Below are 15,224 nucleotides of genomic sequence, written 5' to 3' on the forward strand. Positions count from 1 at the left end.
GGTGTCAGCTCCTCGGTCCAGCCGCGCTCTTCTTTCTGCTCAGCCTCCGATGCTGTGACGTTTATGTGAGGAACGTGACATCTACCCACTCGCAGGGCGCGACATCATCCTCCACAGTGGCCAGGACTGGGTGGTGTCAGCGCGAGGATGGGACGTGGCCCCGATCACAGAGACACAACATATCCCACCCTTCGCGATCACGGGCAGCCGCCCACTGAGCAGTTCTCTGCGCCACCACCCTGCCTCAGGACCCTGCTGCCTTCCCATTGGTTAGATGTCACATGCATACCTTGCGTGGGAGCACCCTGATTGGCCGTAAATTCACGTTCCTTTCTCCCCGTTGGCGAGAGTTTCCCGCCCCTCTTCCGCTAACGCCAATCAGTAGACGAGCGAGTGACTGAGGCCACTGCGATTGGCTGGCTGGGAACATGGCGAGGACGGCGCACGGAGGAGCCGACAGTGACCCCCGGCTCTGCCCGATGGCCGAGGAGGGAGAGCTGCCGGAGAGCGGGCAGCAGGAACGGCCGGAGCCCCCGAGGTGGGGCCCTCAGCACGCCGGGGCCAGGGAGCTAGCGGAACTTTACTCACCAGGTGAGCAGCAGGCGAGAGCTACTACCCCGAGTGGGGCGGACACCCTGGGGCCGCTCACATTTCCGGGCCCCTCGTCCTCACCTCACACACCCTCAGTCTCCCCCCTGGCGGGCTGTATCCTCCGCCGGAAATCGTCCTGAGATGCCGGTGTCTGCCCTGAACATGGAGAACAGCTGCTGCAGAACCTCCTCACTGTCCCAGAGGCAGCGGCTGCCACGTGAGGGATTACAGTTTCCATAGCAACAGGTGTTTTGTCATAACTTGTCCCCCTTCCTCAACAAGACCCCAAGACGTGTGTGTGTGTGTGTGTGTCTCCCCTACGTCCATGGGACACGGCACCCTGTGTTTCCCCCCATCTCTTCCGGGGACATGTGTGTCCCCCTCCTCCTCCGTCCCCGGGACGCGGCACCGTGTGTGTGTCCCCCTCCTCCTCCGTCCCCGGGACGCGGCACCGTGTGTGTGTCCCCCTCCTCCTCCGTCCCCGGGACGCGGCACCGTGTGTGTGTCCCCCTCCTCCTCCGTCCCCGGGACGCGGCACCGTGTGTGTGTCCCCCTCCTCCTCCGTCCCCGGGACGCGGCACCGTGTGTGTGTCCCCCTCCTCCTCCGTCCCCGGGACGCGGCACCGTGTGTGTGTCCCCCTCCTCCTCCGTCCCCGGGACGCGGCACCGTGTGTGTGTCCCCCTCCTCCTCCGTCCCCGGGACGCGGCACCGTGTGTGTGTCCCCCTCCTCCTCCGTCCCCGGGACGCGGCACCGTGTGTGTGTCCCCCTCCTCCTCCGTCCCCGGGACGCGGCACCGTGTGTGTGTGTCCCCCTCCTCCTCCGTCCCCGGGACGCGGCACCGTGTGTGTGTGTCCCCCTCCTCCTCCGTCCCCGGGACGCGGCACCGTGTGTGTGTCCCCCTCCTCCTCCGTCCCCGGGACGCGGCACCGTGTGTGTGTCCCCCTCCTCCTCCGTCTCCGGGACGCGGCACCGTGTGTGTGTCCCCCTCCTCCTCCGTCCCCGGGACGCGGCACCGTGTGTGTGTCCCCCTCCTCCTCCGTCCCCGGGACGCGGCACCGTGTGTGTGTCCCCCTCCTCCTCCGTCCCCGGGACGCGGCACCGTGTGTGTGTCCCCCTCCTCCTCCGTCCCCGGGACGCGGCACCGTGTGTGTGTCCCCCTCCTCCTCCGTCCCCGGGACGCGGCACCGTGTGTGTGTCCCCCTCCTCCTCCGTCCCCGGGACGCGGCACCGTGTGTGTGTCCCCCTCCTCCTCCGTCCCCGGGACGCGGCACCGTGTGTGTGTCCCCCTCCTCCTCCGTCCCCGGGACGCGGCACCGTGTGTGTGTCCCCCTCCTCCTCCGTTCCTGGGACGCGGCACCGTGTGTGTCCCCCCCTCCTCCTCCCTCCTCCGTCCCCGGGACGCGGCACCGTGTGTGTGTCCCCCTCCTCCTCCGTCCCCGGGACGCGGCACCGTGTGTGTGTCCCCCTCCTCCTCCGTCCCCGGGGCACGGCACCGTGTGTGTGTCCCCCTCCTCGTCCGTCCCCGGGGCGCGGCACCGTGTGTGTGTGTGTGTCCCCCTCCTCCTACGTCCCCGGGACGCGGCACCGTGTGTGTGTCCCCCTCCTCCTACGTCCCCGGGACGCGGCACCGTGTGTGTGTCCCCCTCCTCCTCCGTCCCCGGGGCGCGGCACCGTGTGTGTGTCCCCCTCCTCCTCCGTCCCCGGGGCGCGGCACCGTGTGTGTGTCCCCCTCCTCCTCCGTCCCCGGGGCGCGGCACCGTGTGTGTGTCCCCCTCCTCCTCCGTCCCCGGGGCGCGGCACCGTGTGTGTGTCCCCCTCCTCCTCCGTCCCCGGGGCACGGCACCGTGTGTGTGTCCCCCTCCTCCTCCGTCCCCGGGGCGCGGCACCGTGTGTGTGTCCCCCTCCTCCTCCGTCCCCGGGGCGCGGCACCGTGTGTGTGTCCCCCTCCTCCTCCGTCCCCGGGACGCGGCACCGTGTGTGTGTCCCTCCTTCGTCCCCGGGACGCGGCACCGTGTGTGTGTCCCTCCTTCGTCCCCGGGACGCGGCACAGTGTGTCCCTCCTCCGTCCCTCCTTCGTCCCCGGGACTCGGCAACGTGTGTGTCCCTTCTCCGTCCCTCCTTCGTCCCCGGGACGTGGCACCATGTGTGTCCTCCATACCTGGCCATAACTTCTTTTTTTATTCTTCCATTGACTTAGACGTATCAGGATTTGTGTTTTGCAGGACAAGTTGTATTTTTAACGTCACCTTTTCATTTCACCATATAATGTAGTGCAAAATAGGGAAAAAGCTACTTGTTGGTTGTGAAATGTTGCAGAAAAACCTCAATACTGTCAATGTTGTCTGGTAAAAATGCCATTCACTTTTTTCTGCGGGTCAGCACTCAAATGGTGATAGCAAATTTATAGAAGTTTTTTTATTCTGATTTAATTTTATTAATTTTTTTTTTCTAATCTGCAGGCACCAGGTTATAGAGCAGGAGGAGATGATGAGATTAAGGGATATTTTTATAGAAATGTTTCAGTAAAACTTGCATTTTATTCATTGAAATCCCTGGTGTTTGTATTCATACGAGTCCAGTGGGCGGTCCTATTCAGTGACTGACAGTCTTCTCTTTATGACGGCATGCCGAGATAGCTGTCAGTCACAAATAGGACCGCCCACTGGACTCATGAGTAGGACCGCCCACTGGACTCATGAGTAGGACCGCCCACTGGACTCGTATGAATACAAACACCAGGGATTTCAATGAATAAAATACAAGTTATACTGAATCTTTTTCCACAAACCTATATATCATTCTGCTCAGCATCTCCTTCTGTATACCGTGCTGTCCACAGATCGGACTACACGTACCACATGTGACAGCTTCTCTCCAGATATAGTGACTGTGGAAATGCCACTCTGTTCTTGTCTTCTACTCCTGACACATCCAGAGCTGCAGTCACACGTCTGCTTCTTATCCTTGGACCGGTCATCTGACCCCACCATATGCTGCTCTTTGGTAACATGAAACAAGCAGAATTGTGAATGCTGCTCTGGGTGGGACTAGACTTGTTTCTAATTGAAAGGAAAGGTTCTGGATATAATGTGAAATTATGCAAAATGTTTAAAGGTGTTTTCCATTTTCAAGTGTCTCCAGCACATGGGGCTCCATTATTCCCAAATCATACCTTTATATACCTGTATGTATAGGAGAAAACTTATTTTGGGAATTGCTGTCTGCATCAGGGCATATTCCTGATCTAGGCGGTTGTCACCCGTACGTGTAGGAGGTACGTTCTGGAGGACATACAGCGCCTTCTCCTTATTTATAGTAGCATAAGGTATGTGTCTGGCTTTCCAGCTGCCCCTCTGACCCCCGTAGAGGTGCACAAGGCTTGTGGTTGGGCGTGGAAGCTCTTGAGTAGGTGACAAGTGGAGCAGCCGGTTTTGCAGTGAGCTTGCTGCTTTTTCGTGCCTCATGCAGGTGGAGTCCCCTGTAGTGCAGCGCTCTGTTTTTGTTTCTTGGAGAAGAGGTGCAGGTTGTTTGCACACTGGAGATCCTTGGATACAGGAGCAACACCTCCTCCTCCTCCTGATTCTCTCAGTACAGTTCAGTCTGTGGCCTCAGGGCCATTGTGTCATATATAACCTGACTGTACAACCACACATACATGACAGGCAGCATCTGGCCACTCTTCAAGAAATGCAAATCCTAAGTATTAGGCAACTTGTCTCAAGTCACCTTTAAATCTTCCTTTTGTGTCTTTACTGGAGCCCAGAAGTACTGCTATAATCAGGGGCTTACGGTGGTGATAGGCATCGGGGCTCCTGTACCGTGTGACTTCTCGTACCTCTCAATGTGACTATATGTAGAGAAGTGCCTCAGCCGAGGGGTTAAATAGTGATACCCGACCCATTAATAACAATAAAGTGGGAGTTAAGCAATCATACAGGACCTTTTAATAACTATGTAGTGCTGCAGCAGACAAGGGGTTAAGTGATGATACCAGACCCATTAATAACTATGCACTAGCACGTTACTTTCTTACATACAGGACAACAATTGTACAACATTCTGGTATTAATGTGCATTTAAATAACCGTATATGATTGATCTACTCTCTCTGGACATTGTTTGTTACCTTCCTGGGTGTGTGCCCATTGTTTTTATGGTTATTGGTTTGTTATCCATTTTTGTTATCACCTGATTGTCGATAAAATACAATTTTGATCCACAAGTTCTGATAGATTTGGGCATTTAGGGTCGTTGTTTTCCTTCTTCTTTTTCCCTGCCATTAATAACTATGTAGTGCTACAGCAGGCGAGGGGTTAAGTGGTGATGCTGGCTCCAGTACTGACTGTATGTAATGAAGTGCTGCAGCAGGCGAGGGGGTAACTTAGGATGCCAGATTAGTAATGAGAGGTTTGCACACTTGGATCATTTCACATCTGGCTCTAGGAGTCTTGCTGCAGACATGTTCAGGGGACAACTCCACTGGCGGGAGAGTAGACCCACAAAGTGTGAGGTGACGCTGCCATGAGGTCAGTGACAGCTACTCATGTCCTGGTGGCCAGACTGGTCCAGTCCTATTATGTATATTCCAGGGTGAAAGTCTCTGCAGACTGTTACATACAGTTGAAACCAGAAGTTTCCATACACTATATAAAAAGACACTTATGGATGTTTTTTCTCAATATCTAACATTAAATCAGAATAAACCTTTCCCATTTTAGGTCAATTAGGATTACCATAATGTTTAATATTTGCCAAATGTCAGAATAATATGAGAGAATGTTTTAAGGCATTTTTATTACTTTCTGCAAAGTCAAAAGTTTGCATACACTAAGATTACTATGCCTTTGAACAATTATGGACTGCCCATATGGTGATGTCATGTGTTTGGAAGCTTCTGATATATATATTTTTTTTAGTTAATTAGAGACACACCTGTGGATGTATTTTAATGCACACCTGAAACACACTGCTTCTTTGTGTAGCATCATGAAAAAGTCCAAACAAATCAGCCAAGATATCAGGAAGAGAATTGTGGACTTGCACAAGTCCGTGTCATCCTTGGGTACAATTTCAAGATACCTGAAGGTGCCTCGTTCATCTGTAAAAACTATTATACGCAAGTACAAAGAAAATGGGAATGTCCAGCCATCGTACCGCTCAGGAAGGAGACGGGTTCTGTGTCCCAGAGATGAACAGTACTTTGGTCTAATATGTGCATATCAACCCAAGGACAAAAGAAAAAGATCTTGTGGAGATGATGGAGGAAGCTGGTAAGATTGTGTCAATATCCACAGTGAAACAAGTACTGTATAAACATGAGCTGAAAGGCCACTCTGCCAGGAAGAAGCTATTACTCCAAAAGAAACATAAAAAAGGCAGATTAATGTTTGCAAATACACACAGGAACACAGACCTTAATTTTTGGAGACACGTCCTGTGGTCTGATGAAACTAAAATTTAACTTTTTAGGCATAATGACCATTGTTCTGTTTGGAGATAAAAGGGATAAGTTTGGAAGCCTAAGAACACCATCCCAACTGTGAAACATGGGGGTGGCAGCATCATGTTGTGGGGTTGTTTTGCTGCAGGAGGGACTGGTGCACTTCACAAAATAGATGGCATCATGAGAAAAGAAGATTACGTGGCAATACTGAAGCAACATCTCAAGACATCAGCCAGGAAGTTAAAGCTTGGGCGGAAATGGGTCTTCCAAATGGATAATGACCAGAAGTATTCTGCCGAAATGGTAACAAAGTGGCTTAAGGATAACAAAGTCAATGTTTTGGAGCGGCCATCACAAAGCCCTGATCTCAATCCTATTGAGAATTTATGGGCAAAGCTGAAAAGCCAGATGCGAGCACGGCGACCTACAAACCTGGATCAGTTACCCCAGTGTTGTCAGGAGGAATGGGCCCAAATTCCAACCAACTACTGTGAGAAGCTTGTGGAAGGATATCCCAAATGTTTGAGGGCGATGGGCAATGGTACCAAATACTAATGAAATGTATGTAAACTTTTGACTTTACAGTAAGTAATAAAAATGCCTTAAAACATTCTCTCTCATTATTCTGGCATTTGGCAAATATTAAAAGTTATGGTAATCCTAATTGACCTGAAACGGGAAAGGTTTATTCTGATTTTATGTCAGATATTGAGAAAAACATGAATGTGTCTTTTTATATAGTTTATGGAAACTACCGGTTTCAAGTTTCAACTGTAGGTTCAATTGTGTGGATCGGATGTGGAGGAGGTGACCGGCGCTGTTCACACTCATGTTAAAGTCCCTTAGAATCATAGAATGGTAGAGTTGGAAGGGACCTCCTGGGTCATCTGGTCCAACCCCCTGCTCAAAGCAGGATTCACTAGATCATCTCAGACAGATATCTGTCCAGCCTCTGTTTGAAGACGTCCATTGAAGGGGAACTCACCACCTCTCGTGGCAGCCTGTTCCACTCATTGATCACCCTAACTGTCAAAAAGTTTTTTCTAATATCTAATCTGTGTCTCCTCCCATTTAGTTTCATCCCATTGCTTCTAGTCTTTCCTTGTGCAAATGAGAATAAAGATGATCCTTCTACAATGTGACAGCCCTTGACATATTTGTAGACAGCTATTAAGTCTCCTCTCAGTCTTCTTTTTTGCAAGCTAAACATTCCCAAATCCTGCAACCTTCTGTCAGGTTTTAGTATCTTCTTACTTTCCTTATCCAGTAAACAACAGATCAGTCTGATGTTGAGGTAAAATGCATTTAGGTATCGCATCAGTCTGAGCAGAGCTGCAGTGTAAAGCACAAAGCAGCAGCCTCTGATGTGTAAACTGTTGGAAGATGCAGCTTACAGACCTGGACCAGTGGTCTGCTCCATGATAGATTTACCGCTGCCCCACAATGATTAGGAAAGCCATTTCCTGTATTCAGGACTAATGACCCTTTATGGGCATGTACATTACTAAACTAACAGTTCCCTAAAATAGTCCTGATAATTCATCCTGAGCGGCTGGGATTCCTCTCTGCTGCCTTGTGAATCCTCTCCTGGGTTGGCTGGGGAGGATGGAGTTGTACTTCCCTGTGTGTATGATCAGTAAGGTCCTGACTGTTAGGGAATTGCTATTTATGCTACGGACAGGCTCATTGGACTCGCTGAATGTGAGGGAGTTTTTCAGATGCCTGAGTACAGTGGGTTTTGTGGTGAAATGTCACCCGCCCTCGGCCATTAGTGCGGAGACTGGTTCCTGCAGGTCTGAGCTGTGACCTCCGAGCTCTGCATAGTCCGGTCCTGGCTGGAGCTGTGTATTGTCTTCTCTACCCGGAGCCATCAGATGTGAAGAGCCGCTGCACTGTGGTTTATAGCCACATATGCCCCATAGTGTGCCGACTGCTATCAGTTATTTTATAAGATGTTTTTTTTTATATTTTAGGCCCTGTGTCCTCCCACAGTTTCTTGCTCATCTTGACCCTTTTGCTTCATGTATAGAATGCCAAAGCTGCAGTAAAGACTGACACAGGCATAACTCTGCTTAATAACGCAGATTTATATACCGTCACGGCTCTTTGGAAACAGCGGAGTTAACGGTTTATTCCCCTCTTCATAAATGGGTATTGTCGGATAGTGCTTGTGAATACAAGCAATTTACTGCTTATTAAAATTTTCAGCCGTTCTTGAGATATTAACACTTTTCTTTACAGCTCGTTGCCTTGGAGATCGACCACCGCTGTTAAACAGCAGAACATGCGCAGTGCTTTCAAGCTTTTTTTTTTTTTTTTTTTTTTTTTTATTTATTGAGGGTGTAAGTGCTGTTTTTTTATGGCTGGCCAGAATCTCAGGAGCGTACTGCTATCTCCTAATCCCAGCCAGCTTCAGCGCAGTGCTTACAAGGTGGTCGGTCTCCCAGGCAGCAAGCTGTAAACAAAATAAAAGTCTTAATATCTTAAGGAAGGCTGCAAATTTTAGTAAGCAGTAAATGGCAAAAGTTCTTGTTTTTACCAGGGCTATCCGATACATTATCCATATAAGAAGATGGGAATAACCCTTTAAGGATTGCGCTGTGCTGTAGTGACACGACTCGCTGTCGCATTATCAGCTGAGATATTGGTCATGTTCTTCTGCTCGTGGCTTCAAGGTCGCTGTGTCCGCAACAGGCTGGATTACGAGATTAACAGGAAATGAGGCAGAAAAATAATGCAGAGTTCCTAGTAAATGTCCCCAGGGCTGTGACTAACTGTGGTAGAACTACAAATCCCAGACTGGCCATAGAAGCATTCCTCAGTACAATATAATGGCCCCGGCCCCGTCTCTTACCTATGTCACCTTGCCTTAGCTGCTGCACAAAATTGCACTACTACGGCACCAGAATGTACTTTTGTGGCTTTTGGAAGCCCATCATGTGCTCAGCATTGAAGTCCGGGGTCAGCGTGGGGACTTGGGACCGCTGTGGGGGTTCACATATTTTCTTACGTTAGTGCAGGATGGTATAAATAATATGTACAGGTCACAGACGTGAAACTCTGAGCAGGAAGTTTTGAAGGAAATAGAGGAAGCCCCCAAAGTGTCACTGGACTCACAGTGAATCCTGAATACGCCAGTGGTCATGGGGTCTCAGATGGGAGTTGCAGAAACAGCCAAGTAATCCCATTCCGTGTTTCAGGATCATTGGCCGGACCCCCACATCTACTGTTGGTGTCCATTATATATGCTCATAGAGCTGACGTATGGCAGCGAGCATCAGTGGATTGGGATGTTTTGGATGATGAATAAAGGGAAATCTTGGACACTTTTATATTAGTCAGAGCCTGTCCTTTAGGGTTAATCATGGATGAATCTCGTCATTTTGACAGTTCGGCTCCTGATGTTTATAATATGCAGGTTTACTGGCCGACGTATCAGACTAGTACAACATAACGTTCTAGGGGTCAGCCCTGTCATTGATCATCCTATAACCTCCGTTCTTTTTCTTTTTTCTCTGCAGGGAAGAGGTTACAAGAATGGGTTTCCGTCATCCTCTGCTTCCTCTTGATGTCCTTCAATTTCTGCAACTTGGTCCGTTATTTCAGCATTGAGCACACAGCCAGCATCGTCCTCAGTGTCGGTAAGTGAGGACGCTGATTGTGTCAGGAAGATGGTGAAAGATCCTAGATTGCACCCCCCCCCATCCTAAATATCACCTCTGTCTGCTGCCCAAACAGGCTCTGGGGGAAGGGTCAAAACTTCAGTGGTTCAATAGGTAATAAGGGGAGGCATCCCCCAATCCAGATTGTTGTAAGAATGCTACCTATCCTTGGGAACCATCCGAACAAACAATATGTACTGGTGTATATATACCTTTAGGGTTAGGGTTAAACCCCCTTTATTTGATGCCTCCTGTTTTCCCGTTCTTTCTTCTAGCGTTTTGCACATGGCCTCAGGGACACATGTCCATTTAGCTTCTGATCATTACAGAGCCGGGGCTCAGCTGTCATTGAGGTCACAGTGCTGATTTGAGGGGAGAGAGATGAAGTTTGAGCTTTGCCATTGGGAAGGACAAGACATAGGTACTGCTATCGGGGGTAAGAGGGAAAGGCATGAGGCCATGGTTCTGCTATCATGGGAGGTAAGAGGGAAAGGCATGAGGCCATGGCTCTTCTATCGGGGGGAGGTAAGAGGGAAAGGCATGAGGCCATGGCACTGCTATTGGGGTAAGGAATGAGGCCATGGCTCTGTCTTTACCTTGGGGGGGATAAGGTCAGGGCTGTGCTGTTGGGGATAGAAGGGGAAAATTGGATGAGTTTAGGGCTCTGCGTTGTCAATAAGGTCCTTTTGTGATTTTGGCCCAAACTGCAGCCATAAAATAAGAAGCTTCTAGTTCTCCAGCTATAGCTACACTTATTTTGGGATTAAGGGCCCAAATCTGGAGTTCAGACCTTGCTATTACTCCTCCTCCTCCAGACTGTACACATCTGGGCAGGAGACGTCACCAGCATTCGCCAAACCCGAATTCCTCCAATGTCTGCCTCCTCCCGAGTGTTTTCTTGGCTTATACTACTTTGCGTTGTGGCTTTGGAGGGCACCGGCTCTTCCAGGTGAGGGGGCAGGGATGTGATGTGCAGGAGTGGTGACAGTCTCCCAGCTCTCTGTCTGCGGATTCTGACCAATCGCAGGCGCTGACAGCTGCTGGGCATTCCTCACATTGTCACACACTCGTTACAGAAAATACCTGAGAAATGTCACCTGGTCACTAAGTAACCAAGAGCGAGACAACAGTAACGGCGACTAGGTGAAGAGATAATATGTTGCCACGCCTGGGAGCGATTACCTGAGCGCAGCACCTCCTCGCCCTGTAGCCTGGGGCATAGGAGAAGCATATAACATGCAGGTGGCATGCACGACGGGCTGCACCATGCAATGTGGGTGAGCGCAGCACTGGTGAAGTGACCCTGACCCCTCCACACCAGCTATATAGTATTGGCAGTGACACGCGGGGTAATCTCTCACTGGTGACACGTTGTCGTGATTAATTATTAACACTGGATGGAGCATGCGGAGCGGCCGCTGCAGCCTTCTGAGCATCCAAGTTCATTTCACACATGTGCTGAGTGAGATATGCGAATGTGGCTGAATGTGCAGACCGGGACCACTAGTCCGGGGATGGTCGTCCATAGCGATGTCCCACCCTGCCAAACTCTGCATTATAAGATGGTGACCTAAGAGGAACCGACCCCAGAAAGTGACCCCGGACCCATCATGTGCTACATTATATCCATTGTCACTTCCCTCTACATGTATGTGACACACTCCAGGGTGACCGTAACATACAACACGCATGTATTCCCCCCCCACCGCTGCCTGCATCTGGTCTTAAGGTAAAAGTTAAGTCCCCTCCGTGCAGTCCTGGGCTCGACCGTGTCCCTCTGTACTAGTAATGAATGAATTGGCTGACAGGAGTCCCTGGTGGGGCGTAATCTGCATCAGACGTTAACACAACTCCCCAAAGATCTGGCAGGAATTCTGCGATGATGCGTAATGCGAGCGCTCAGAGGGAGCAGGGAGGGTGCTCGCAAGCTTAACCCCTTCAATTCAAGCCTTACACAGTAATATCTGCTACATCTTTGTAAACCCTTTACTGATCCCCTAGCGTCTTAATGTGTCCTTTACTCCAGTCACCTCCAGAGCTGCACATGTGATCATGTTGGTGAACTCTACTGTGACCGAATCATGAGGCTCCAATGTCCTGTGGGATCCATATGTGGAAATATTGTAACAAACTTTCAGCTGTGAGAAGGATCAGGTCTGTACTTGTTCTCAAGTGCATAAACTGCTATTTCCATCTTTGTGGATGGATATTGTCAGATAGTGTTTTCAAACTCGAGCACTTTTGCACTTTACTGCTTATTAAAATTTGCAGCCGTTCTTGAGCTATTAACACTTCTCTTTTGTTTACAGCTCGTAGCCTAGGAGACTGACCACCGCTGCTGTAGTGCTGCACTGGAGATAGGAGGCAACGGCGCGCTCCAGCGATCCTGGTCGGCTTCAAAACTGTGCTTACAAGCTCAATATAAAAGAGCCTGTAAGCACTGCGCACAATCTGTGGTCGGTCTCCAAGATGATGAGCTGTAAAGAAAAGTGTTAATATCTCAAAAACGGCTGACAATTTTAATAAGCAGTAAATTGCGAACTTGTTTATTAACAAGCACTATCCGACAGTATCCATTTATGAAGGTAGGAATAACCCTTTAACTGCAAGCAGAGATTGCCTGACTATGGTGGAATGGTAGCGCATAGGAGGTTGCAGAAGATCTCTGAATGCAATGAGTAGGCATCATTTCTAGAAGGCAGGGTGGGCCGATATTTCCTGGTTTGTTTGTTTTTTCTATTTATTCAACTTTTTGCGGTCGTGGATGATACATAAGAGCTGAGTATTGTGGATGCATCACAGGACCTCGCCGCCCCATCAGCTGTATCTCTGCAGGAACAGCCATATAACTTCTTTATCTATTAATATGAACATTAGGCGCTTGTGCAACGTGCGGGACCGGACATGTCGCCTAATGAGAGGAAGAGAAGATGCGACCGATTTAAGATGAAGCGGCTTATCTTCAGGGACGAACTTTGCTGCCAAAGTGTAGATCAGTGTTCACATGGTTAAAATAATAGTGCACAAGAAGCTGATAACTTCTCAGACATTATACAGCGGGCAGTTGTCAGCGGTCATTTGGCTCCTGTTTTGTGGTTACAGGTCTCCATGTTAAATAGAGGTACAACGAAACCCTCGCCCTGAAACTAGCGCGTGTCAGGTGCCGACAGTACGGGAGCACGGTGTTTACTCTGTCTCCAGGACTGTGGTGTGCCGGGATGAGACACAGATCGCAGTGTTCATGAGATTATCTCCGGGGAAGCATTAGACTAGGCCGACAGTACAGATGTAATATTAATGAGCGCGGACCTCGGCCGAGCAGCTGCAGCGACGGATTTATTGTAATAATGCAGGATGATAGCGAGGACTATCGGGGTCCCTGACCATTACACTAATGCTGCATCCCACGATCTAGAATATCTTAAAAAAGAAAAAAAAAAAACCCTACGTGACCCAGAAGTGGCGGGAAAAGTAATCCGTGACGTCTCAAGTGAAAGTCGACATTCCCATGTTTGCTATCTACAATCTAACTTCCTACAATGCACCGCCAACTGCTGACGGGAGCAGTAGAATTATGAGTGCAGCTCTGGATGTGACTAGAGTACAGGACATGAGGCCGGATTACTGGATGGGAGCATTGTAATCCACTCCCTGATTATTACTCCCCTGCAGGCCTTCTACAGAGGAGGAGGATATCCCAGAGAGGATGTCACTGTTTGCTCTGGTTGTTCAGGGCTCCAGGTCCTTGTATATAACTCAATAGGTAAATAGTGAAATCGATATCTGTCCAAGAGATAAAATGTGCAGTGTAAACAGCGAAGTCCGATAAGAGGTGATAACCGGGTGTGAAGAGACTATAAAGCCATAAATGACATGCAGGAGATATGACAGCGGCTCATCCTTCTGGTACCAACCAGTAGTATGGCTGCCGCTAACCTCCCAAAAGGGTTGTCACACCGTTTTCCCAGACTCCTTGTTCAGACATTAATCTTCTTCGAATAGAACTAAAAAAAATAGTGCTGGTATTCTCATGATTTATTGATCGTCTTTCCGATAGTTAACCCTTTGTTTTATGCTCAGTTCTGTCCCTTACTTCGTTTCTCTCTTTAGTTGCAGGGATCATTACAGCTGATTTTGCCTCCGGGCTGGTGCATTGGGGAGCAGACACCTGGGGCTCCGTGGAGCTGCCGATCGTTGGAAAAGTGAGTGGTGCTTATAAAGCACGTGTTCTGTTGGTCCAGAACGTGTGACTTCCTTCTGACCCCAGGTTGTCTGGCCAGTGGAGATCTCTTTTCCGTTGCTCCCGGTTTCCCCTTTCCTGCCCAGAAAAACGGCTGATGACTGTGGGAGCAGGAAATACAAGCCATTTTCAGCAGGGGGTGTACTTACTAGTATTTTTCAATGAGATGAGTGACTGGTAATGTCTACGCTTCTTGGGAGGTCCGTGGGTCGTTCATGATTTTATTCACTATAGTTGATGCTTTACTCTGCAATCCATGCAGCTTCGCGCTGTTCTCCAATGTCATAATTTTTATTTCTCTCATTTCAGGCCTTTATCCGACCGTTTCGGGAGCATCATATCGACCCCACAGCTATCACCAGGCACGATTTTATAGAAACCAATGGCGATAACTGTATGCTGACCATCATTCCACTGGGCTGCATGGCCTACAAATTCCTCTTCCTTTCTCCAGGTACCGATGGCACACAGATTCTCATTTCAGGAGCAGATGTGAATATTCCTCACACAGCAAGACTTTTTAGTTCCTCTGTAGCCTCCTATGTTAAGTTCACCAGCGAGGCATGTACTGTGTTATTCCTTCACTGGTGTAATTTTGCATGATTTTTCCTTCTCCTCCAGAGCTGCATGCACAATTCTACATTTCTGTTAGCGAGTTCTTGAGGCTGCAATGTCTCACATGTCACTGGTCAGCAGTGCAGCCTATTAGGGGTTAATTCCAGAGCTCCCAAATTGTCACTGCATCTAAGGAGACTCCACCACCAGCACCATGATCTCATGTTCAGGCTTGGGCATCGTGTGACTCCTCTCTTACTTTCACAGATCTCCTCTACAGGACGTACGCCACCGAATGTTTCATCTTTGCTCTGGCGATGTTTGTGACCCTCACCAACCAGATTCACAAGTGGTCTCACACGTACTTTGGTCTTCCTTTTTGGGTAGTCTTCCTCCAAGACTGGCACATCATCTTACCACGCAAGCACCACCGTATCCACCATGTGTCTCCACACGAGACTTATTTTTGCATCACGACAGGTAAGGAATAAGGACCCCTCACACCATCTTTTCACCTGGAAGCGAGCAGAAAGGGGGCAGGGCACCAGTACCCTATATTAAAGGGTTTTTGTTCAGTTTCGGAAAACTCCCTTTTTCCCGGCTGCTGATAGTTAAAAAAAATAACTGGGCAGTGTGTGTAAAGCGCAGAGTCTCTCTTGCTGCTCTCGGTGCCGTTACGAGATGTCAGAGCTGCAAACGGAGAGGTCTAGGGCACCAGACGTCCTCCTTTT

General features: G+C 49.5%; 1 protein-coding gene across 2 annotated transcripts in view; it reads left to right on the plus strand.

Annotated features, from left to right (window-relative positions):
* Positions 1 to 372: 372 nt before the first annotated feature.
* LOC141272222 (ubiquitin-conjugating enzyme E2 variant 1) overlaps positions 373 to 15,224 on the plus strand; it is a 60,071-nt gene continuing 45,219 nt past the window's right edge. Inside the window, exons 1-5 of one of the 2 annotated variants that reach the window (XM_073682697.1) lie at positions 373 to 591; positions 9,558 to 9,677; positions 13,809 to 13,900; positions 14,248 to 14,392; positions 14,761 to 14,973. In XM_073682697.1, the coding sequence (XP_073538798.1) occupies positions 429 to 591; positions 9,558 to 9,677; positions 13,809 to 13,900; positions 14,248 to 14,392; positions 14,761 to 14,973 (733 nt within the window). In that variant the 5' untranslated portion in view covers positions 373 to 428. The remainder of the gene's footprint in view (positions 592 to 9,557; positions 9,678 to 13,808; positions 13,901 to 14,247; positions 14,393 to 14,760; positions 14,974 to 15,224) is intronic. The other variant, XM_073682701.1, reaches the window with a different exon arrangement.

The sequence above is a fragment of the Phyllobates terribilis genome, unplaced genomic scaffold (assembly GCF_046119375.1).
Source record: "Phyllobates terribilis strain yellow unplaced genomic scaffold, ASM4611937v1 Scaffold_5__5_contigs__length_657084704, whole genome shotgun sequence".
Classification (NCBI taxonomy): domain Eukaryota; kingdom Metazoa; phylum Chordata; class Amphibia; order Anura; family Dendrobatidae; genus Phyllobates; species Phyllobates terribilis.